Below are 24,046 nucleotides of genomic sequence, written 5' to 3' on the forward strand. Positions count from 1 at the left end.
AAGAACTGCCATATGAACATACCTTCTCCACTGACAATTTCATTACTGATTTTTTAGATTTACAATGCAGTGAGTTCCTGGAAGCCTCCAAGAAGGAAAACTTGAAAAATTGAAGAGTTTGCTTGTAGACAGCCCAGGAGTTAAGTTCTCAACTCATTTGTCCACCTACAATGAGAACTGTATAGAGCTTGGCGATGCAGGCTACTTTGTGGAAGACGACACCAGGGGGTAAAGCCTGCCATGTACCACTGAACAGGGTGCACAGAATGTACCTCCGAGGTCAGGGAAGCCACACGACCAGTCCTAAGCTTCTCCACACGCTGAAGCCCATCCATCCTTGAGAAGTCTGTGTCCAGTATGATCAGCTCCCCCTTCCTGAGAACAAACCCTCAATACAGGAGATGGGAGGGGTGGTAGCAAAGCATATGATTTCTCCAGCCTGTGGGATCCTTTTAGATTGACGTGCTTTTTCTTATAAGGAATAAAAAGAATTTTGTGCATCTGAGGAGGTTAAGATGCATACAAAGGTTTTAAACTCCATGGTATTTCTATTGCAGCAGACTATATTTTCCAGATAGTCCGTAATCATTGCCATGGACAATTATATAGTAACTTGTTTGTTAAAGTAACTATTATTTACTTTATAAATTGCAATGACTCCTTTAAAATCTTTGCTATTTATTATGTCAGAGGATATTTATTCGCTTCCTAAAGGACCCCTGCCACAGTTAACTATAGTTTCTTTGAGTCATTACTCTCATTCCAGCATCTACAGTCCTTAGAGAAATGTTTACTTCACCAACCAGTAACTTGATAAGGCTATAATGTATAAAACAAATGAAGGAAAACTCTCTGTTCTGGAACATAACCTTCTTTAGTAGAGTAGGTGCCTTTGAAATTCCTTTTTAATGTTTATGTGCGGTCACTTATTTTTAATCTGAGCCAATTACGACTCAGTCATAAAGCTGAAGAGCAAAATAAGTTAGTTTATTTTTTAAAAAAACTTTTTGCTAAAATTAGGGTTGTTTATCTGAAAATAATTTTAAAATACTCAAGTATAAAATATATAACCATGAGGCTTCTTTTTTTTCCATTCAACTCATATCAAACTGCCGCTAGACTTAATTTTTTGGTAATGACAAAAGGAACTCCTCTCATTTCTGTTTGGTTCGTGTAGTAGGTTCATCTTTAGATTTGTATCCTCCTTTCCATGACACTTATAAACATTTACAAACTACAGCAGTTAGATAAAGGGTAAATGCAAGACATCTGATTGAAGTGAACTGTTGCATTCAGTTTCCATTTACAATTTCCTGATCCCAAGCCATAGCACTGTCCCAGACTCAAGGAAGGGCAGATTTATTGGTTCTTGTTAGTCCCAAAGGGCTAAGCAGCACAATCTGAATACAGCCCTCCACAGACATAGCTCCTTAGCCACAGCTTTTACTCTGAGGGCAGTAAGAGTAATGGCAGCAGGTCTGTCTGGTTGCTGTTCTTTGCAGTCCTTTGATGCTTCCTGGGACAGGAATGTTTTGCCTTCTCTGGAAGAACTGACTTCAAAGTTAGTAAGCTCCATCTAGCACCTTCAATTCTATGTCTTGTGTAAGACAAAAACATTTAGTCACGTAAGGAGGTGAACATGTTGTTGCAACCACATCAACACTTCTTATTGAAAAGAATAACTCATTAGCTTTAGTTCATATTTTCTTTTGATGCTGGTCAGACTGGTTACTCTTGAATAGTAAGAATACCACAAATAATCTTCCATCTTTTATTTACTTTATTTTGCTCTCAAACAGCTTTGCATTTTAGGTGTCATTCACTTAGAATAGGGGTTATTTACTTAGCCAATAGGTTTTCAAAGCTTAAGATTTCTGCAGTCTCTTAAGCATTTTCAGGCATGATATATTGTTCTGCTGCTCTGTGGTCTGCACATCAACACGAACACACACAACCCCACACAACCTGCCTCTGCAACAGGTGCCAACAATATCATCACAACCCAGGACCAGTGCAAAGTTCTTTGGGTCAGCTGTGTTTACAGGATGTGTTCTACCAAATTTACTTTCCATAATCATTGTCTGTGTCGTGGTTTAACCCCAGCCAGCAACTAAGCACCACGCAGCCGCTCACTCACTCCCCCCCCACCCAGTGGGATGGGGGAGAAAATCGGGAAAAAGAAGACAAACCCACGGGTTGAGATAAGAACAGTTTAATAGAACAGAAAAGAAGAAACTAATAATGATAATGATAACACTAATAAAATGACAACAGCAATAATAAAAGGATTGGAATGTACAAATGATGCGCAGTGCAATTGCTCACCACCCGCCGACCGGCACCCAGCTAGTCCCCGAGCGGCGATTCCCCGCCCCCACTTCCCAGTTCCTATACTAGATGGGACGTCATATGGTATGGAATACCCTGTTGGTCAGTTTGGGTCAGGTGCCCTGGCTGTGTCCTGTGCCAACTTCTTGTGCCCCTCCAGCTTTCTCGCTGGCTGGGCATGAGAAGCTGAAAAATCCTTGACATTAGTCTAAACACTACTGAGCAACAACTGAAAACATCAGTGCGTTATCAACATTCTTCACATACTGAACTCAAAACATAGCACTGTACCAGCTACTAGGAAGACAGTTAACTCTATCCCAGCTGAAACCAGGACACTCTGAAATCTACCAAATTAATATTTGCTGTTTCCAGAAGCTGTTTCTGCAAAGGAACTTTGCCTGTAGAAATAACCACGGCTGGAACACAAATCTTATGTCTTTAGATATTCAGGACCTATAAAGATTGGCAAGTGTTAGTCCTCAATTGCATAAGAAAATAAATAAAACAATGTTTGGGAACTAAATATGCACCATAACTTGATTGATTTATTTGCTGAAATACATGCACATGTTTAATTTTTCATTTCATAAACCATATAGCTCCAGGCCAGCTCCTGAAAAGATACCTAGTGAGAACCTCTGTACTGAGAAAGTCAAATTAATCAAAATCTTATGGAGAAGAAAAACCCTTGAGACACCTTGTGATTTAAATCCAAACAAATCCACTCTCGTTTTCAAATGCAAATAATTAAAAAGAAAGACTAAAAATTTTATGAGGAGAATCAGATCTTTCTTATAGTGTAAAACATTGTTTCTTGAGACAGGTAATACTATACAAATCTTGGGAGGGAGAATTTGACAGTTCACCATGAATACTCAGGAAGACAAAAGGATGCGTAACTCATCCCACCCTTCACCTTGCTAAACAGGTATTTAAGATTCCAGTTCATCACACCTTGTCTCTGCCGCTCCTTCCTCCTCAGGGGGAGGACCCCTCACTCGTCCCCTGCTCCACCGTGGGGTACATCCCACGGGAGACAGTCCTTCATGAACTTCTGTGGCATGGGTCCTTCCCACGGGCTGCAGTCCTTCAGGCACAGCCTGCTCCAGCGCGGGCTTTCCCATGGAGACCCGGCCATCTCAGGGGGCATCCCCCTGCTCCTTCGTGGGCTCCTCTCTCCCCGAGCTGCAGGTGGGCATCTGCTCCCCCGCTCCCCTCCATGGCTGGGGGGGACAGCCTGCCATCTCACCGTGGGCTGCGGGGGCATCCCCTCCTTCCCCGCTTCTCTTCCCCTCCTTCTTCACTGACCTCGCTGTCTGTATAGGTGTTCCTCTCACATTTCAATCTCCTCCTCCACTGCAGGTTCCCCTTCTTAAATCTGTTCTCCCAGAGGTGCTACCACCGTCACTGATGGGCTCAGCCTTGGCCAGCGGCGGGTCCAACTTGGAGCTGGGGAAGCTTCTAGCAGCTTCTCACACAACCCACCCCTGCAGCCCCCTCCCCCGCTACCGAAATCCTACCACACAAACCCAAAACATGCCCTCAGCAAAATGCTACCCCTCGCTTCCCCAAAACATAAAACCAGGAAGGCGGCGAGGGTTTGAATATGCCTTCATAACAAACTCCACCCCTGGTCTTTACTGGATGGGCTGTATAACAAAAACCCAAGAAGGGTACAAAGTTTCAGTGGGGGTGGTGTGGGCAGTGGGTTGGTTTTGTCCATTGCGGAGCTGTTTGGAACCAGCTGGAACAGGCTGTGACTGGCACAGGGCAGCCCCAGCCTCCTTCTCCCGCACAGCCCACCCTGCAGCCCTGGGGTCAGACGTCCATTGTTATTTAATGACATCTGCTCAAGATGCTCCCAAACATTCCTTCTGGAGATGAAGAGCAGCCATGAGCTGCATAAGAGCTCAGTTCCCCAATGTCCCTTTCTCTTAAATCTGTCTGAATCCTTAGCTGTGGAGGGGGGGTCTGCAGACTGAAATTAGACATTTCAAGAGCCTTTGTATTTGAACCTCTGAGAACCAGACCAAAACCAGGTACCATTTCTGATGGCACCTTCAGCAAAGAGCAGTTTCCTAAACCCTGTATGTACGTGGCTACCCAGTACACAGGGTTTTAGAGGCTGGGTTGTGCCCTTTGTCCCCTAACGCGTGTCTATACTCACTTTAAAAGTCCAAGGCTTCAAAGGGGTTTTTTTATCCAACTTTGATGGCAATGGCCAGAGCTTTAAGGCAAGTCTTGGCAAGGCATCAGCATAAATGTGCACAAATGACACAAAACCCACATGCAGTCACAGCTCTCATTAAATGTTAGCAGTATGTTTAGAAGTCTGGTGTGAACTTTATAGACAGTTTGGACTGATTCTAATTTATTTTGACAGCCTCATTCTCATTTATATGTCTTCCTTTTTGCTTTACTTTTCATATCTTAAGAGCTTCCTTAAAGTGCGTGCAAGTTTATTTCCTTTCCGCTTCAGTCATTCTTATCCTGCCAGAAGGAGATGTGTGAAATAGAAGGAGGCCTTAAGTGGTTTTAAGCAATGGTGTGACAAAGGACAAAGCATTTGGAAGCATTGCTAAAAATGACAGAGCAAAGCATTACATTTTTCACTATTAAGCACTATGACTACAATATCTGTTAGAAACAAAGATCAATCTTAATATCCCCAGGGCTGCTCTTCTCCCATTTTTTGCTCTTCATCCTCCAGGTTTTAATTACAGATGGGAGGATTATCATATCCAAATTAAGGACTGTGTGAGCAGAACATAGGAAGAAACTCTAAATTAATTTAGACACAACCTTATACTAAAAAGGAAACCTTGGAACTGATGATTACTCATGCTATAATTATCTAGTATTACTCAAGCTAGAACTGGAGATTATTATTCAGTTAGAAGTAACATAAGACATAATATTGACCAAGTATTGTTCCATACAACTTTGATGACATGTCCACATCAAGGACAGTTTGTGTCAAATTGGTCAAATATAGAAGTCTGAAAAAAAAAATATCCAGACTCACTCCCAGGAGCTCTGGGTGCTCAGCTCAGGAAAAATAACTTTTTACAGAAGCATCTGTACACAATGTTATTATTCTCCAGTCAACTTTCTGTAATATAAATTCTACAGAAAGAACCATCTGATACATGTCTACCAACCACAGTATGCTTTGTGTGTGATGCATATCACAGAAAATCATATTATACCTTGGATGAATGGAAGTATGTTCTTTGTAACTTGCAGTGCACTGCAGAAGTGGCTTAAATTAAGCTTGGTGGCTTAAACTTTACATCTGGCTTCTTTCTCCCATCTATCCTTATGGTGATTTGTTTCATGGGCTCCCTGATTCATGTAAGTGGCAAGAGTCATTACAGCAGAATTTGTTAAATATTTCTATATCCATTTCTTGTGACAGATACATCTGACCTGAAAACTGATGACAGTAAAAACCAGTTGCAGATGGAAGGCCATCATACACAGTAGCCAGGACTCATTCATGACCTCCTTCTTTCTCCTTCTCTCAGTCTAATGGAAGAGTGTCTGCTGTAGCCTTAAAATTTAAGCAAACAGTGTTGTTAACTTAATGTTTAAGTGAACAATCCAGGATTTCCTAGAAGATAAGGCATTTCCATTATTTTGAATGTGAACTGGAACACGCATTAAATACACAAGTGCTATTTTCTGCTAATTTGAAAAAAAAAAAAAAAAAAAGTGTTTTCCTGCAGTTTTACAGCTCACATGAAGTAATTGTCAGGGTATATTTTGCACTGGGTACATTTTGCACTATATACCTTGCATGATATCACTATAAAATTCATTGCCTCATAGTTCAAAACAATCTGAATTTTTATTGGGGTGTATAACTGACCTGTTAATTAGCTGCAAAGAGCAGGAGCACAGTACCATTTATTCTTTCTTATTTCAGAAAAGAGTCCAAGATTAAAACAAAATTCAAGTTTCCTTCCCATAGTATTATTTTTTCTTAATTCCAAAATCTCAGGTTTGGATTTCCTATTAGCACACTTTCTTATGCTTTATAATATCAGTTTCCCATTCAGTGTTCTCACCATCATTTATTTTGTTGTAGAGTATTCAAAGTACATGTTCATCCACCCTAACTTAATTGATTAAAAGTTAAATGCCACCTTAGGCTTCTTTTGTACTCAGTGGAAATAATCATAGAAAGAATCATTTGGGTTGGAAAAGACCTTTAAAATCATTGAGTCCAACTGTAAACCCAACACTGCCAAGTCCACCATTAAACCATGTCCCTAAGCACCATACCTACACATCTTTTAAATACCTCCAAGGATGGTCACTCAACCACTTCCCCTGGCAGCCTGTTCCAATGCTTGATAACCTTTCCAGTGAAGAAATTTTCCCTAATATCTGATCTAAACCTCCCCTGGTGCATCTTGAGGCCATTTCCTCTTGTCCTAGCACTTGTTACTTGGGAGAAGAGACCAACACCCACCTTGCTACAAGAGAGGTGTTATTAGAGCATGATCCCTCCCAAGCTAAATTAGGACCTCTGGAGAGGCTCATTTCACTTCATTAAATGTAAAAACCCCAGGGGATTTAGGTATCTAACTTTAAATGTCTAAAGCTAGATGAGGTTAATGCTACTTTTTTTTTTCTCTAAAAACCGTGATTACCCTTTTACCACATCAGACACTAAAGTCATCAAAATTGTCTAAATTTTTTTACTTTCCAAAAAATATATTTTCTTGTTCTGTACGTACTTTTTATCCAGACTTGTCACAACAGCCTATCAATGCAGCTCTAAATAGCAATTATTTTATGTCCTTGTCTTATCTAATCATCATTACCACCTCTTTGCCAATAATGCATTTTTCCATTTGAAATTTTAAATATATTTATGACAGATAAAATCAGCACACTCAGATTAGGACATTTTGCATGCTGTTTCAGAAGTAATAGACTTCAGAATCCTTGGATTTTCCTACCTGTGTTTGAAGAAAAAAACCCCAAGGCTATTTTAATTGTAGAATGATTATTTAACTATCTAACTTGCCCAGTAAGGAATCCAGACTGTTTGTATCATTACTGCTGAAGGACTATTTGTATCTCTTCAGAAAATTTGCACTTCTTCAAAACCAGGCGTCTTTCCCTGTTGCTAGTTATGGAGTAAGATAATTGACTCACAGTCATATTTGCATACCAACTGCAGCTGTTAGTTTCTTCCAGATTTGGCTTGAGTTGGACATTGACCAGCACTGTGGCTAGGTGGGTGCATTGTTCAAATGAGCCCTTGGCTATTGTGTTGTTATCTGTCTCCCCCAAATCCACTTTGAGCCAGATGCAGCCGTCATGGCCAGATGCATCCGTTAGGACCACCACCGGTGGTTATCACTTGAGAAGGGTTACAGCAAATACAGATCAGCTTGCAGGGGTGGGAGCACGTGGCCACAACTGGTTATTTGCTTGGATAGCCTCAGAGTGAGTCACATAATACATACATTTTCTGGTATCAACACTCCACAGCAGTCAGCAGCACTGAAGTGAGAAAGTCACATTTTAGTTATTTAAAGAGGTGGTTGCCATGTGTCTAATAGTTTATTAGCTATCATTTAATTAAAATTCAGCATATTCAGTGGAGTTAATATTTATTTAATGATCAGCCAGATTTGTGCCATCTGTAGTATATTCTTTAGCACTATAATGGCATCATCTGTACTGCAAAATGTATAAATTTACCCAATCACTCAAACAATCTGGTATAAAATTTTATGCATGATTGAAAAGGAAATGCTATCCCTCACACAAAAAATGCATCTGCTTTTGCAATAGTTATCTCCAAGGAAGGTATTTCTGGCATCCAAGATATATAGTATAGTTTTTGGGCTTATACTTTACTCTTGTAGGTGATATGAGAAATCATAAAACTTGCTTTTTCAGAGCCAGAATAATCAAACAGCAATTCTGTTCATCAGCAAAACAATCCAGTAATTTTATACATAGATCTTTCCATGAACTTTCAAGAATCTGATTTTTAATTCACCAGACATCTGATCTATGGATGTGGATACTTGTTTTGTTCCATGGCTTTTACTCCTAAAAGCCAATTATTACAGTCCAATTCCTATGAATTCAGCTTTTCTGCAGCAAGAGATTATCTGATACCGAAATGCTTGCTTGCAATGAATACTGCCTGCTAAACAAGTAAGCCGTGTCACTTAAAGATGCATCAGGCAGGCCCTTAGTTCACCTATTGCATCTGCCTCTCACGAGGATGGTGTTTGAAACCAGTGTCAGTGCCAAACCACAGCAATGGGCTGTGTCATGTAACTGTAACTTTTAGTGTTCTACAAGCACCACAAAACAGGTAGGAATCACAGAAAGCCACGGATAACATCCTTATAACATGAAAAGTGACCACTCGAGTGATTTACTTTTGGTTGTTCACAATATATTCATACATTAAGTAGTACAAGCAAGGATGATTTCAAAAGACAGATCTGTAAGTAAGCAATAAACATATTTTGTGAAGCTCTGGGCTGTTCACTGTAGTTATGGGGAAAAAAAAATGATTCTGCCATTTTGATTAAGCTTGATTCTGAATACAATAACCCCTCCACCCAGTGATTAAGCTAAATAAAGTATTTCAAAAGCCACTGGGTTGTATTGCTATGGTAACCCACTGAACCACTGAAATAATAATTGTGTGCCTGACATTACACATAAAATTTCATTTTCCCTCCAAAATACAATACTGGTATACTTAATCTTTTCCTCAACCCTTTCCCCACGTCAAGGAGAAAATCAGTTTTCTCTAAGCTGGCAGCATTAAATCTACCGATTTGTCAAGGTAGATTATATTATGCATGATTTTGTTTGTGTAATTTTGCCTTACCAGTCATGATCTTTAAACTGAATGAAGTTTTGGTTTAATAATAAAAGCTACAGTAGATGTCACATCCTATGAAAAGTCACATATTCTAGAAAGGACCAAAAATAAAACTGATATACAAATGTTGAATTGCATCCGGACACATACAGTACAGATCAAGTCTGACTGTGCATGCTTTGAAAAGTCTAAAATGCAATAAACATGCTCATATGACTTGCTGAATTGAAATCTAAGTCTGAAACTCACATTCATCTACCAGAGCAACACTCTTCCTCTGTAAATGTGTTTTACTGAATCTATATGGAGTCCAGTTAAAGGCAGAAGTTTGATTTCCTTCAAGCTAGTTTATATGATCTGCTTTAGAAAGGTGACATTACTCTCATTTTCATACCATCTCAGCTCTTCAGAAGACAACTTGTGTATTTTAAGATATTCATGGTGAAGACAGTCTTATGATTTTTGTCAAAAAAGTATTTATGTTTTGATTCACCTTATCACATTGTGTAGGAGATCTACAGTCTGGCCATAGAGACTTGAAATAGATTTTTGATGTCTTTTTCATTGTGCTTTGTGTTGTGCACAAATGTAAACCCAGTGAAGGGTCTCACTGGTGTGAGACAATGCCTCTGCACTGAGTTCTTATTAGCAGGACTATTTATTGGGCTTATTGGGTCAACCCATAATTTTTAAAAGTTAAAAACCTAAATGCTTCCATTCCTGGAAGAGGTAGGTTGTTTCCTGGAAAAGCTTACACATCTTAAGCCTCTTCAAGGCTCAGACGAACTGCCTACTTTTTGGAATGAATATTTATGAGAAGAAAGCCTGATTCAGAACTGATACTGGGTTTTTTTTATTCTACACTTACAATACAGCAGCCTAACCACATACTGAGAAATCCCTAATATTTGTGCCACATACTATAGCTGGTTTTAGGGAAGGGACACCAGACAATTGTCCTGTCTCCCAAAATTATAGAACCCCAACAATCTAGGTAGGAATGTGAATGGAAAGAAGGAAGGCAATGTATCTTTCCATGTCTGGAATTGGTTCCCTGAATTTAATTTCAGCTCTGGGCAGTGAACACAAACTTGAATGTCAGACAAATAGAGATGCCTGATGTTTCACACCCATGTGGGAATCCAAGGTCGAATCCCTCCCTGCTCAGTTTGAGTGGAAGCTATGGATATCCGGTAACTCCTGAAACTCAAGATTTTCATGTGTTTTATAATCAACCTTGTAAATAGAATTATATTAATTTTCATTAATCTTTTGAGATATATTATTCACTGAAAAATATTTTAACCTATTTTTAGTATTTATCACTGCCTTATCAGTGATCAATCTTGTGTTCAGTTTATACAATGACTTCTGAAACCAAGCCACATTGCTTCCAGTTCAAAAAATAATCTGCTAACAATGCTAACAATATGAACGGTTGTGTTTCCTGAAATCTCTGAGAATCTGACATAATTCTCAAAAAACTTCATCTAGATGCCTACACCACTTCTCTTCTTCCACTTTCAGTTGACACTACTACATCCTTTACTTAGCAATAAGGCTAAATTTATTTTGCTATGGCATGTTGTGCTGCAGTTTTGGCTGGGATAGAGTTAATTTTCTCCATAGTAGCTAATATGGGGCTATGTTTTGGATTTGTGCTGAAAACAGTGTTGATAAATCAGGGATGTTTTTGTTACTGCTGAGCAGTGCTTACCCAGAGCCAAGGCCTCTTCTGCTCCTCACCCACCCCACCAGCGAGCAGGCTGGGGGGGCACAAGGAGTTGGGGGGGGGGACACGGCCAGGACAGCTGACCCCGACTGACCCAAGGGATATTCCAGACCATACAGCGTCATGCTCAGTATATAAAGCTGGGGGAAGAAGAAGGAAGGGGGGACGTTTGGAGTGATGGTGTTTGTCTTCCCAAGTCACCGTTAGGCGTGACAGAGCCCTGCTTTCCTGGAGATGGCTGAACACCTGCCTGCCCATGGGAAGTGGTGAATGAATTCCATGTTTTGCTTTGCTTGCGTGAACAGCTTTTGGTTTACCTGTTAAACTGTCTTTATCACAGCCCACGAGTTTTCTCACTTTAACCCTTCTGATCCTCTCCTCCAACCCACTGTGGGAGACTGAGTGAGGGGCTGGGTGGTACTTAGCTGCTGCCTGGGATTAAACAATGACACATGTGCACTTGAAACTTGAGAAAAAAAAAATCATTAACGAACATGCATTTTAATGTCAAATCCATTTCCCTTCCATACATTTCACGATGAACAACTCAACTTGAGCAAGTTTCACTCCACCTCAATTTTGGTAATCCTTTTTTCACATCTTCCAGAATGCCACTTTTCCTTGTGTTTAACATCACTACCTTATAAAAGCTGAAAGTATTTGTTTCATTTGGAGCCACTGCTAAGTCTCTCTGCATAATACTCAGTGCACAGCAATACTGGTTCTTTTATCATTATAGTCTTATTGATGTGATCAAAGGCCTAACTTAAAAGTTCTATTTCATCTTAAATGCTTATTATTCCCATTCTTTTCTTGATTTCTTATGCAAAGCTTTCTCAGTGACCACACGCTATCCCCCCACATAAATTCCAGGATCTTCCTTACAGTTTTGATTCATGCCCTAGAAGCTGTATATTCTAGGTCACAAAGGCAGGCTGTAACAGGAAGGACTCATGGCAGTCAGGATTGCACAGTCTATAAATAACAAGAAGCTTAGAATTTTACCTTAAGTTGACAGTAACCATCACAAAATTCAAAACAGATGAAACAGCTACCGTTTTTGTAATAAATATCCTGGGGACCCCTCCTTAGTGTTCTTGACAATGCAGACAGTGTAATAAATGGCCTTTTGATTAACTAGAAGTGTGGTAACTTTTACCTACACTGGAGTAGATTAAATGACCTTTGAAATCTGTAAAAGCTTTCCAGAAGAGTAAATAAGCATTTAATTGGGCCATTTAGAATGCATATTACTGACAATTTGCTGCCATTTCAACCTCAACCAAAAAAAAATTATTTGCAAGGAGACATGTTAACTAAATAAATAAACTGGATAGTACTGGCTGACTCGTAGGAATTTTTTTTTTTGTTATCTGTTTTTTTCCTTTAAGCAGTAAAGAATAGAGATTGTGGGCACACAGCGTAGTTCACTGTCATACCGTCTACTGCCAGGGCAACCTTGAAATATTAGTGGGCAACAGCACAAGCACCCTTGCATGGCAGTGTGCTCTGCCCACCCCACCCCTCACCCCTGCAAGCTGATCTGTATTTGCTGTAACCCTTCTCAAGTGATAACCACCGGTGGCGGTCCTAACGGATGCATCTGGCCATGACGGCTGCATCCGGCTCAAAGTGGATTTGGGGGAGACAGATAACAACACAATAGCCAAGGGCTCATTTGAACAATGCACCCACCTAGCCACAGTGCTGGTCAATGTCCAACTCAAGCCAAATCTGGAAGAAACTAACAGCTGCAGTTGGTATGCAAATATGACTGTGAGTCAATTATCTTACTCCATAACTAGTGGACAGCCCAGGGCCCGTTGAGCTCTCCTGCACAGCAGTGGGTTGCACGCCAGGATCTCCCCTTGAGTACAGATGCCTCTCAGGGTTACTCCTCAAGGTTGAGAGAGTCCTTGCCGCAACAGATTCTCAGTAAGTGATTAATAGCATGCTAAATTTGAAATTTTAGTTAAGTGATGTAAAGGATTGATTGTGCATATATAATCCTCTAGACATAAAGAGTTGACCAAGTCTGGGACTAGGAGTGGATCCAGCTGCACCTAGATTCTTCTCTGAGAAGGAGTTTAGAAAGCACAGGGGTCCTTTCTGAAACCGGTGTCTCAACAGGAGGGTCTCCCTGACAGTTTTGTCCAACCCTGTCCTCTATGCAGTAAATATCAAGTGAAATTTGCCATCGAATCTTGTTAAACCACTGTTGCATTTACTATCAAACTTTGTTAAATCGCTGTTTTAGATCAATAAATATATTGCTACTTGTCTCTTATGAATGAAGTGCATCACTCCATCCGCAACATGTTGATGTAGGCTTTTGCTGCTTCCTCAGGGCATTGTACTACACTGCACTGCTGCCTGAATCACTTATTAACTCCTATTGATTGGTTCACTCGGCTCTTATCTCAGTGTTGTGGTGACACTTACCGTGTGTTGTATAAGCACAAGGACTTGGTAATATGGATCTTACCTCAGGCTGCATGACCGGATGATGTGCTCATTCTCTAAGGAAGATGAGAACTGTTTGTCTATGGCAACAGCATCACCTGCTGTTGGATGAAGAATTAACATTCCCATTTCCTGAAGAGTTTGCCGAATGCTTTTTTTTTTTTTTTTTAGGGTAACTGAGCTGAATAGGCAGATCAGGATTGAGGAGTAGGACCATAGAACTTAGGCTGAACTGTCATTTCTTTATAAAATATTGCTATATGCACATAACTTTTTCAGTAAATAACAATTCATATCTTGGGATCTATAGTGTCACTTTGACACAGAGAAAGCAGAATATTTTGATGTTCAGGGCTGTAGATTTTTCCCAAAATACATAAGAAGGCTCAGGCCATATTACAAAAAGATTATTAGGGACTTGTTAGAAATAATCCTTCCCTGGGTTTGTAAATCAACATTAAAGATGGTTTCCTAAAGGAAAAAAAAAAAAAAAAAAAAAAAAAACAACAAAAATTGGCATATTAGATACAATAAGTCTTAGTTTAGAATCACATCTAGGAACACTACATTTAATCATTACGTATAAACATTATAGAATAATTTTACAATACACAAAAACTGTAGTATGTACCATGATACTTTAAAATTTAGCAATATCTCTTCTTCTGTCAGAATATGATTACGAAATAACAGTTTCTGAGGGATCAGATTCATTTTACAACTTCTGTTGACTTGCCTAAAAATTAGACACCTATAGCTTCCAAGGATATCCAAGGATGGGTGTTTCCTTGCGTATTGCAGGAGCCAAAGTATTGATTGGTATCTCCAGCTCTGAGTCACAATAATGACAACTTTGAGTCTTCCTTTCTCCTTCCCTTCTCTCCCAAATTCAGAGGGCTTGGAGCTGTCTTTGTGTTTCTCCATCCAGCAATGCTTTCTGTCATTTAATCCCCATATACATACACATGCTATGTCATGCATTCATTGGGGGATGTCATGGAGAAGAATAATGCCCTATTACATTTCTAAACACCTTAATTAATATGTTGATTAAGATTGTGAAGACAGAGTAATGTATAGAATAAGATGTTAGTGAAAAACAGTGGAAATACGAAAAGAAAAACCATTTGCAGAGGTGTGCCAAATGAAATTTAAATTTTAAAACAGAAATTATTGATATTTAGGAGCAGAGTCCTTTGTCTAAGTCCTGCAATAAATGACCAGATAGAAATTAATCCAGAATTAGTAGTGGCTTCTTTTGAACCATTATACAAGCATGACTGAGATTTGGTTTCACTTTTGTATATCTTGTTGACTGAGAGATTTTTGACAAGGGAGGCTAAGTTCAGACAAGAGCAACGTAATGATCGGAAGAGTTGCGTAATGGGGAAACATTAGAAGATTCAAATTGTATAGCTTGGCGATGAGAAAACTAATGAGATTTATGAGAAGAGTCTAAAAGATTTGAATAAATAAACCCAACAGGAGGAAAAATAATTAGCTCCTGCAGGTGTGGTGTAGCTATGCTTAATAGGGTGACCTTAGTAAAAGTGAAAATTTAGGCAGAATACCAGCAAGAGGCCCTGTGGAGCTAGTCATTAGGTTGGGAAATAGCAGAGGAAAAAGGTAATAACCCACCTGATCACCAGAAAACATAATGGTACTTGTGAGGGCCTGAAGGAGTTAATGTCTCAAACACTGTGGTGGGCCAAGTTCTGCTCAGTGGTGCGCTCTGCGTAACCACGAACCTGCCCAGCAACGAACCCAGCCGCAGGCTCAGCTCACCATACATGGCCAAAGGTCCAAGAACGGTTGTACCTGCGGGGAGGGAGAAGTCACTCCCCAAACGACCCCAAGCCCACCGACCCATTTCCAAAAGGTTCTGGAAGCACTAACTGTGAATGACACCTAATTAGCCCAATGAGTTTGAGGGCCCGCCGGAAGGAGGGGCAAAGAGCTGATAGAAGGACACAAACTGAAGCCCCACGTGTGCATGCCCACCGGAACTGGACCCCTGGGCTGACTGGACCCACACTGGACCCAGGACCGGTGAAATCTTTCTCTTCTCTCTCCCTTTGTCTTGTTTCTCTCTTTCTTTTTCCTTTTCTGTAATCCCTACACCTCATCCCTTTAGACATAAACTGTTGCCAAAATCTGGGACTAGGAACGGATCCAGCCACCCCTGGGCTCCTCTCTGAGAAGGAGTCTAGAAAGCGAGGGGGTCTGCTCTGAACCTCATGGCTCGACGGGAGGGCTCTCCTTATTGTCTTCCCTGAACTGATCCCCAAATAAACAAGGCTTGTAGTTATATGTTTGGTGACATATGGTTAGAACATGTTACACAGTTTACCAAAATAGTTTCATGGCAATTCTTGTTGTAAGCATGCCAGCTGTTGTGAGCAAATAAAAGTTGAATTTCATGAGTTAAAGGATCCCTGGTGTCATTTCACCTTAATCCTGACCTGGGAATCAGCAAACCTGAGTCATTGTCCTGAGAAATTGGGATGTGACAGTACTCTAAAGTAATCTTATTCAACATAGTATATTTCTAAGTGTCTATTCCCTGAAAAATAAACCACCCAAGAAAGGATGCCAAGGGTGGGGTTCTTCTCACGTGACACTGGACTGTCTAAACATTAGGAGCCTAGTTCAAACTAGTCACTTCATCTGTTCTGCTGTTACAGGAGAGAGGCACTTACAGAACACAAATCAGCTGCACCTAAAATCTGAATTGCCCTCTCTCCATCTAGGATAAAAAGGGAGCCAAGATGACTAGCTTTGACTCTGAGATGGCTAAATTTAGGTGATATGAACCCTAGTTTGAAAATGATTACATCAAAAATCATCAGTTGTGTTGAAACATCATGATGTTTCAGAAGTGAGTCGGGATACCTTAAAATAAAACCCTGATGTGACAAAAAAATGAGTGGGTAACTTAAGAACGTTTATTAGCATCTAAATACTGGTGATAGTGGAGGAAAAAATTAGGAGCTGCCTTGGACTATTTTATTTTAATTTCCCAACAAGACTGACTATTGACTATCAATCCATGCACTCATGATCATCCTCTTCACAGGACCCACCATCAAGTCTTTCCTAGTTACTTCCTTGAGGTTCATTTCCATTTCTCGTTTGTGGTAATACTTATATATGGATTCATCTTCACTAAAATAGCTATGGAAAGGAGAGCAAGCTGACAGCAGCAAACCTTTGCCATGCAGTTACGTCAGAAATCCTGCAGTGAATGTTTTGGTGATAATCCATCCACTTGCAAACACACTTCAGATTTGGAATCTTGCCTTCAGACAAACCAAGCTTGATTTTATTCCTTTATAAACTTTCTGTCAAGGTTTGTTGTTGTTGTTGTTGTTGTTTTATGCATCTACTTTACAACTCTGGGTTTCTATGTATCCATGTAAACATCAAGCCCTCTTCCCTCTATCTGATATTTTAAAATGCCACATATTAAATGAATTTGTGTGGAAACCAGGCTGCATCTTTTCTAAGCATTGCTGGGTCCTTCACTACACCAGGGTAACTCCCTTCCCTTGCTAGTTTGTGTTGGTAGCCAGGCTTAGCTTGCAACATGTGCCCTGCACTATTTTTTTTTTTTTAAAGTCTGATCTAAATCTCCAGAAGGTACAAATTCTTACTGAATTAAACTGATTATGTTTTACATCTTTATCCCCAGTGGCTCTCTGTTAGATACTCTCAAAGAAACAGAAAACTTTTTACATGGTGTTTTCATGCTTTATTTGACTGGGTTTTTAGAGTGGTGCTGCAGTAAACCAGCAGGTGTTAAATATTTTTTTCCTTGACTGCAGCTCCCTTACAACACTCTTATAAGGCAGATATGTAAAGAAGCCAGATACCCCAGCTGTGACTGGCAGAGAACTCTTACAACTAAATCCTTTACTTCTAAGGTGTATCACCTTGCACTTAAAAACACTAAATTTCTTATACACGTGTTACTGTCAACCTCTTAGTTTGTCCAGAAGGACAATGGGTTGCTTGGGTTCTTCTAGTGTGTATCAAGGCATTCCTAAAGACAAACTAGTTTTTAAGAAGAGACACTGAAGGTTACTCCAGGTGCAAATTGCTGATCTAAATGAAGTTAATGACAAAAATCCCAAATTTGCTGAATCAAGGTTTCTAAGGAAACCTAATGATTTAAACAACCTCAGGATAGAGGTAGCCTCTCCTTTAATCTTAAAACTTTTTTACCCATTTGTTCTTTCCACTGAGCACACACACTCACTCAACAAAAAGTAAACACATAAAGTAGTTATAAAATAAAAAGCAGAGTGTGTATACCACATGACACACATTGTAAATGACCTGAAACATCTGCAGGTTTTAACTGGGAAGACAGTATTTGAAAAACTTTTAATTTCCTTCCATTCTTATGTGCTAAGTTTCTGTACATCATCAGTAGAATTAGCCACAATAGATAGATGCTTCTGTTACTTCAATTTGATGTAAAGGCACTTATTCAAACCCCTAATTATTTGAATGCAAGGATTCCTGCATCATACAGTTAAACTAATCCTCTTTAGGAATAATAAAACAAATTGCTTTATTGTACAATAAATTCTTAGCGTAAACATGTAAAGCAGCTTTGAGAAATCGACTTTTACAGAGGTCTCTCCACTAGAGGTCTCTAGAGAAATACAAGAAACAATTCAGAATAGCAGATACCTTAGACTTTTCTTCTTGACACTATTTACATTTCGTGGAAGATGAAAATCAGCACTCATTCTATACTTGTTCCAGGTATTTCTTTGGATATGATGTTTCTGCTGTGGATAGTAAAAAGTCCTATTACTACAATAATAATTCACATCCATGAGGTGCCTTTATGCATTTTATAATTAGATTTTCAGCATTTATAATTAGAATTTCAACATCACATCCCCTAGGAATAATAACATTGCACAAAGTATTTAGACAAAAGAAGAAAAAAACTAAGTTTTTTTTCTACTTGGTGGGGTAGCCATCTTGCTAAATAAAGAACAAATTAAAATAAATAAAGTAGCAATGAGCACAAGTGACTAAAGTATTGGTTAACCAGAACAGTGTTTTAGTTGGCAGATTAGAAAATGATTACTCTAGTGTGTTGTTCAGCACACCATTATATCACAGGCAAAACAGAGCCTGGCTTCATTATTTGTTTTTATATCTGGACTAATGTAAACATAAATGAGGAATAGGATTCATGTAGTTGGACTGGTTTTTCTTCTTGATGCTTTTTGCTGTTTGGGTTTTTTTGTGGTTTGTTTGTTTGTTTGTTTCATTGTTTGTTTTTACTAGAAGTTTTTAAATTATAAGTTTGTGCAATTTCCACTGGGTTGATGATTTTCAAAAAAAGTAATTTCCAGCTAAAGATGAGCTTTATCCATTTTAGGATCTGTGCAATTTTACACCACTCACCAGAACAACTCATTCAGTGATTTAGAGATTTTTCAGAAAGTCAAGCTTATGATCATTATTTTTTTCCTCATGCTATTTTATTTTAGTGAACTTCATGTCTGCATTGACTATTTTTTACTAACATTTACCTCATTAAATATAATTATGTCACCAGCATTGCTATAAGGTTTAATGTTGATTTTCGTTTAATTTGGTTAATTAACATGACTTTATATTTACATATTTCTTCATGACCAGTTTCTGTGCTGCCCTATTACCTCTGACACCATGTTTGATATTAAAGTTGACATATAACAATCCTTAAGATCTTTTCTTCTATACCTCTGAAGTGGAAAGGGAAGTTTTATAACATTAATGTATAGAAGTGGGAAGATGAATGATCTTAGGATGACTATTTTTTCCCATTATGTCCAGTTCCTGTCACAATCAAAGGCAAGTGGAAACAGAGAAGAGTAAGGTATTATTAATAAGAATTATCAGTTTAAGAATTATAGCCTACTGTACACAGAACAAGGGGGGGTTCTCTGCTATTTAACATTAGGTCACTAATCAGAAACCTGGAAAAATCTGGAAATAAAAATACTTGCCCTGCTCAGATTGCTCCTTCTTTAACTGTGGTGGATAGCTCTGTAAATGACAGGAGCTCAGTGCATACAGCAGCATTAATTTCTACTCATTTTTTGATGCTGCATGGTAAGTGTGGAAGAGACTAACATGAGTTATGCTGAGAGTTGAGAGACTCAGGAGGGAGGCACTCCTGAGAAGACAGGTTACTGAGACAGTTCTGGGACTTTCTGAAGTTTGTCAAGTTACTTTAACAGAGCATATTCTAATTTTTTGATCTGTAGCTTGAGAACTACAAAGGGTAATCAACTGAGGCCAATTAGAAGATTGAAATGTCATAGCTAGACATTTAAGAGGTGATATTTGTCGCTCTATTTCTTGCTGCAAAGACCAGGAAGAGATAAAAAGCTCGGAGAGGAACAGGAATGCAGCAGTGACATTCTCCTAAACTTGTAATATTATATCACAGAGCTGACCCAGCACCTCCATCAGCTGATCTGACAGTGATGGTTTCAGGCATGGAGTTATATTGAGTTCATACACGGTGAGTCTAGAGATGCTGATGCTTCCATGAGCTATCTCGAGTCATTTGCAGGTAGGATGAGTACAGGTCACAGCAGAAAGGAACTCCACCTACCATTTCACCAAATCCTTGTCCCTGCTGTTAACCTTAGAAACCATGAAGTGCTATGGTTATGTGAGACATTACCTTAATCATAAAATGTCTATATACCTATGCCTAGTTATAACCTTTACCTATGATGATATATAGGAGATAGTCATTGTCTCTGCCTGTTTTTATTTACCTCATTTGTGTCTGTTCTATAATGAGCGGTTGGTCCCAGGTTTGTCAGTCCAATACTGCATCCATTTCCAGTGATTCACCTCACTACTCGCTCTGGTTTGGAGGAAGAAACTACAGCAAAGTACTGCCGTTAGAAGTCACCTTACTTTCCTAAAGATCTGAAATGATCTATAGACTATACCTTGAAATTGTATTAATATGCAAACACTTCTATATAAATGGCAGAATTTTTTCCTTGACATGAAAATTGCAAACTCCTGGATTGCAGTCCCAACACCAACTGTCCCTGGAGCCTTAAGACTGTGACTTCACCAGAAGCTGAAGCCTGTCACTTCACCCTTCTGCCTCAGTTCCCTCATTTACAGCTCGGAATTATGTTTTCCCTTTACTTCACAAGAGGGTCCCAAGGACCGACTAATAAGTATAGAGAGGTATATATTAAAATTTTCAGATGGTCAGTGGTTTTTATGTGATTATGTAAAGCTCTGAATAAAAGCATTATGTAATAGCTACTGTTATTATTAGAATTAAAATGAATATTTAAGCTAATACTGCATTTGATTGTGTAACTACTTCATAATCTGAATATGTGTTAATACAGCTTTTTTTTCTCAAGACAAAAATGTTATTCCAGGTTCTTGACAACAGTATTGTTTGGAACTTTCATCAACTTCACTAATTAAACAGCTCATAGCTGATAACTGTGAGGACATGGAAAACAAAGGAAAGCAGTGCAGTTCTTATGGGAACAGACAACATCTTCCTCTGGGTTTGAACAAAACCACACGCAGTGATCACGACCTCTGGATGCTTCAGTGCTATAAATATTAATTCATAACTCAAAGTCTAACTTCTCAAACTTTCTCTGCTGTTGTGTCAGCAGAATAAAATGCTAAGCCTTCTGTAACAAGGAAGAAATTAGTCAACTGGGGATTAAAAAAATGTTTTATATAGTTAATGTATGGTACTAATTTAGGTTACTGAAGCTGGCAAAGAAAGCTGCTGTTCTAAGGAGGGTGGTACGAAGTTTCAGGTTGATCCTGTGGTTCCCTCCCACCACCTTCCAACATGTATATAAATTGTCAGCTCTCCAGACACTTTGCCAGTTCTCTCTTCTAGCCTTGCCAGAAGCAACAGAGGACTAAAGATGAAGGTCTTTTTCTTATTCACCTTTTCCACTTTTGTTTGGTCTCCTTTTGAACAAACAGCTGCTTCTGTTCACTATGACAAGATTTTAACTCACAGTCGAATAAGGGCACGCGACCAAGGGTAAGTAACTGGAGTTTATTTCTATTTTAAAAGGGAGATTGTTAATCTTTTTTCTGCCCTTTCTTCTCGCATTATATTAAACGTGATTTTTCACTATGAATTCTTACTATCATTCAAGTAGAACTAACTTTCTCAATTAATTTTACAAGAACTGTTCCTAAATAAAAAGCTTTCTGGGGAGTTTCAAAAGGAGACTGAATACTGTTAAACTTCATAAAATGTGAAAAAAACCTAAAGTCATCACTTCTCAATGAATAAAATACATGCATTTTAGAATCACTGAAGTTAATTACAGTTCATAATTAACATAATGGGATGTCAGATATGTTTAATATGTTTTCAAATGTTTGAATAGAGTTGACACCTATCCCACCATATTTTCTCTCTTTATCCATCCTAATGTAAATCATGACCTCTATTTAAATGCTTTCTAAGATGGGAATATATACTGGGAGCCTTTGTAAAACTTCTATTCCCACTAGAGCAATGCAGCAAGCCCCTCAACAGGGTACCTAAAAGACAATGCTTACAAGCCAGGCTGCTCAGAGACACAGAAATAATTTGAACAGCTGGTGTCAGGGAGACACATATGTCTAAACTTATTTTCCTTCAGTCTTCTTAAGTAAAAAATGTTCTGTGAATAGGAGTTGTTTACCATCCTAGCTTCCTTTGTTGAATTCCCTCTGTCTGCTACACACACAGCGCTATTCAAATAAAAAAGTTCACTGGCTTCCAAGTAGATGTAACATATATGTTCTAACTTTTTAACTGATGATTTTTTTTTAATTTATTTTAGAAGTATAAAAACTAGTGACAAAATGCCTTTGCTCCATGGAATTTTCCTTTAAGAAATTCCTCTTCTGTACACTACCATGCTAAGGAAAAAGTATTCACATTTGAAAACTGTGACTCCTTTTATTTACATGCCAATTTACCCTTTGGTCCCCAGTAATTCCCAGAATGTTTACTTAGGTGCCTGCGGTACTCCAAAAGGTTGGTAATCAAAACAGCTGATTGATTTACAGAAGACAGGGTTTCCTTCTACATAAAGAATGAGGCACTTTGCTTCCCCATCTCCCCATGACCTGCACAGATGTGTACAAGACAAAAACCTTAATGAAAAGAGCCTGATGGTATTCACAGCTCAGTCCCTGCTGGTTGGTAATTAATTCACTTTGCAGGGGGAAGGGAAAAATGTAAGTCATATTGAGACTTGATTAGGCACAGCTGGTGATCACTGCCCATCAGAGACAGAGGGTCAAACCAGAATGGAGGGGAATCTTCTGTCCCTGCCTGGAGGGTGGGCTTGCCAAGGAACTCAGCTGGGCAGTCCCAGGATCTTGCACTGTGGTTGCTTGAAAACACACCTGCCCTGGAAACTGAAGCCAGATGTTAATTTCTTACATTTCAAGAGAAACAGTATTTGCCACTGTTTTATATAAAACTTTTCTGAAGATGTACAGAAGCTTCTTTTTAAAATGTTTCTCGCTCCCACCCACAGCCAAAATGTCTGTGCCCTTCAGCAAGTTATGGGAACAAAAAAGAAATACTTCAGTACCTGCAGAAACTGGTACCAGGGAGCCATCTGTGGAAAGAAAGCGTAAGTATGCTCTGTTTCAAAACTCTTCCCCATTCATTGAGATAATCCAATGTAAGATTAGAAAACTCTCCTTTTCTCAGACATGAACTCTTTGTTTCAAATGCAGGCACAGGAAGAATTCGCTTCATAATTTTACAGGGTTACAGCTTCTCTTTAGCTGCTTCTAAAACCTCCTGGATAAGTGATCCAATAATCATTGCCAAAAATAATCACAAAAGGAGTGGAAAGTCTGAAAATGACAGCATAACATATATTCTTTTTTTAAGTTTAAGAGGTTTCAAAGTATTAGTTTCAGCAATACTTCTCTAAGTTAAGTGTGCATAGCCCTATTTTAAACACAAAGAGGTATGAGGTTAAGTGACCTACCCAAAAACACAGAGGGACCTAATAGGCCAGTTGTGAAAAGAACTCAGCACTACCTAGCAGAGCTGTGAGCTCAGACCACACCTCTCCACAAAGCAAGAAAAAAAAATCAGTTTATGGTTGTGGATACAGATTATATCTGGGTGAGTTTGGCATTCTTTTGGAATCTGTGTGTTACTTCTCGGAATGCAAGTCATTGCCTTCTCCGTGACAAAATGTCAAAGTCACTATTGTTTTGTCAGTCATAGAGCAGCTTCAGAGTGTGAAGACATACAAAGTCCCCAGTCCTGAACTTGGTCTGCCCCACTTGTCTTACTTAGAATTAAGTAATTTAACAGAGACCATAATTTTTTACCCAATACAATAAACTAATGTTTTTCTTGTGTACTATTCTCTTGCTATTATGCAATTACTTGGATAAATTTCTCAGCAGTCATCACAGGAAATCATTATTCTTATGGTCTCATTATTCTCTTACAGGGTACAAATAGGTCTGGGGTGACATTTTCAGAAAGGCTTGAGTGAACAGGGAGTCCTGGCTTCAATTGCAACTCTGTCTTAGGGTATTAGGAGACTCTTAGTGAAAGCCTATAAAACTCTTCAAAATGCCCATGTAAT

At 39.0% G+C, this 24,046-nt stretch overlaps 1 protein-coding gene across 21 annotated transcripts in view; it reads left to right on the forward strand.

Moving 5' to 3' along the window:
- The first annotated feature begins 21,131 nt into the window (after positions 1–21,131).
- Positions 21,132–24,046, forward strand: part of POSTN (periostin) — a 38,614-nt gene continuing 35,699 nt past the window's right edge. For 7 of the 21 annotated variants that reach the window (XM_030043035.2, XM_030043040.2, XM_030043044.2 and 4 more), the window contains exons 1-2: positions 21,134–21,465; positions 22,967–23,065. In XM_030043035.2, coding sequence (XP_029898895.1) covers positions 21,344–21,465; positions 22,967–23,065 — 221 coding nt within the window. In that variant the 5' untranslated portion in view covers positions 21,134–21,343. Of the gene's footprint in view, positions 21,466–22,966; positions 23,066–24,046 lie in introns of all 21 variants that reach the window. The other 14 variants (XM_030043043.2, XM_030043049.2, XM_030043046.2 and 11 more) reach the window with 10 other exon arrangements.

This window comes from Aquila chrysaetos, chromosome 19, assembly GCF_900496995.4.
Source record: "Aquila chrysaetos chrysaetos chromosome 19, bAquChr1.4, whole genome shotgun sequence".
Classification (NCBI taxonomy): domain Eukaryota; kingdom Metazoa; phylum Chordata; class Aves; order Accipitriformes; family Accipitridae; genus Aquila; species Aquila chrysaetos.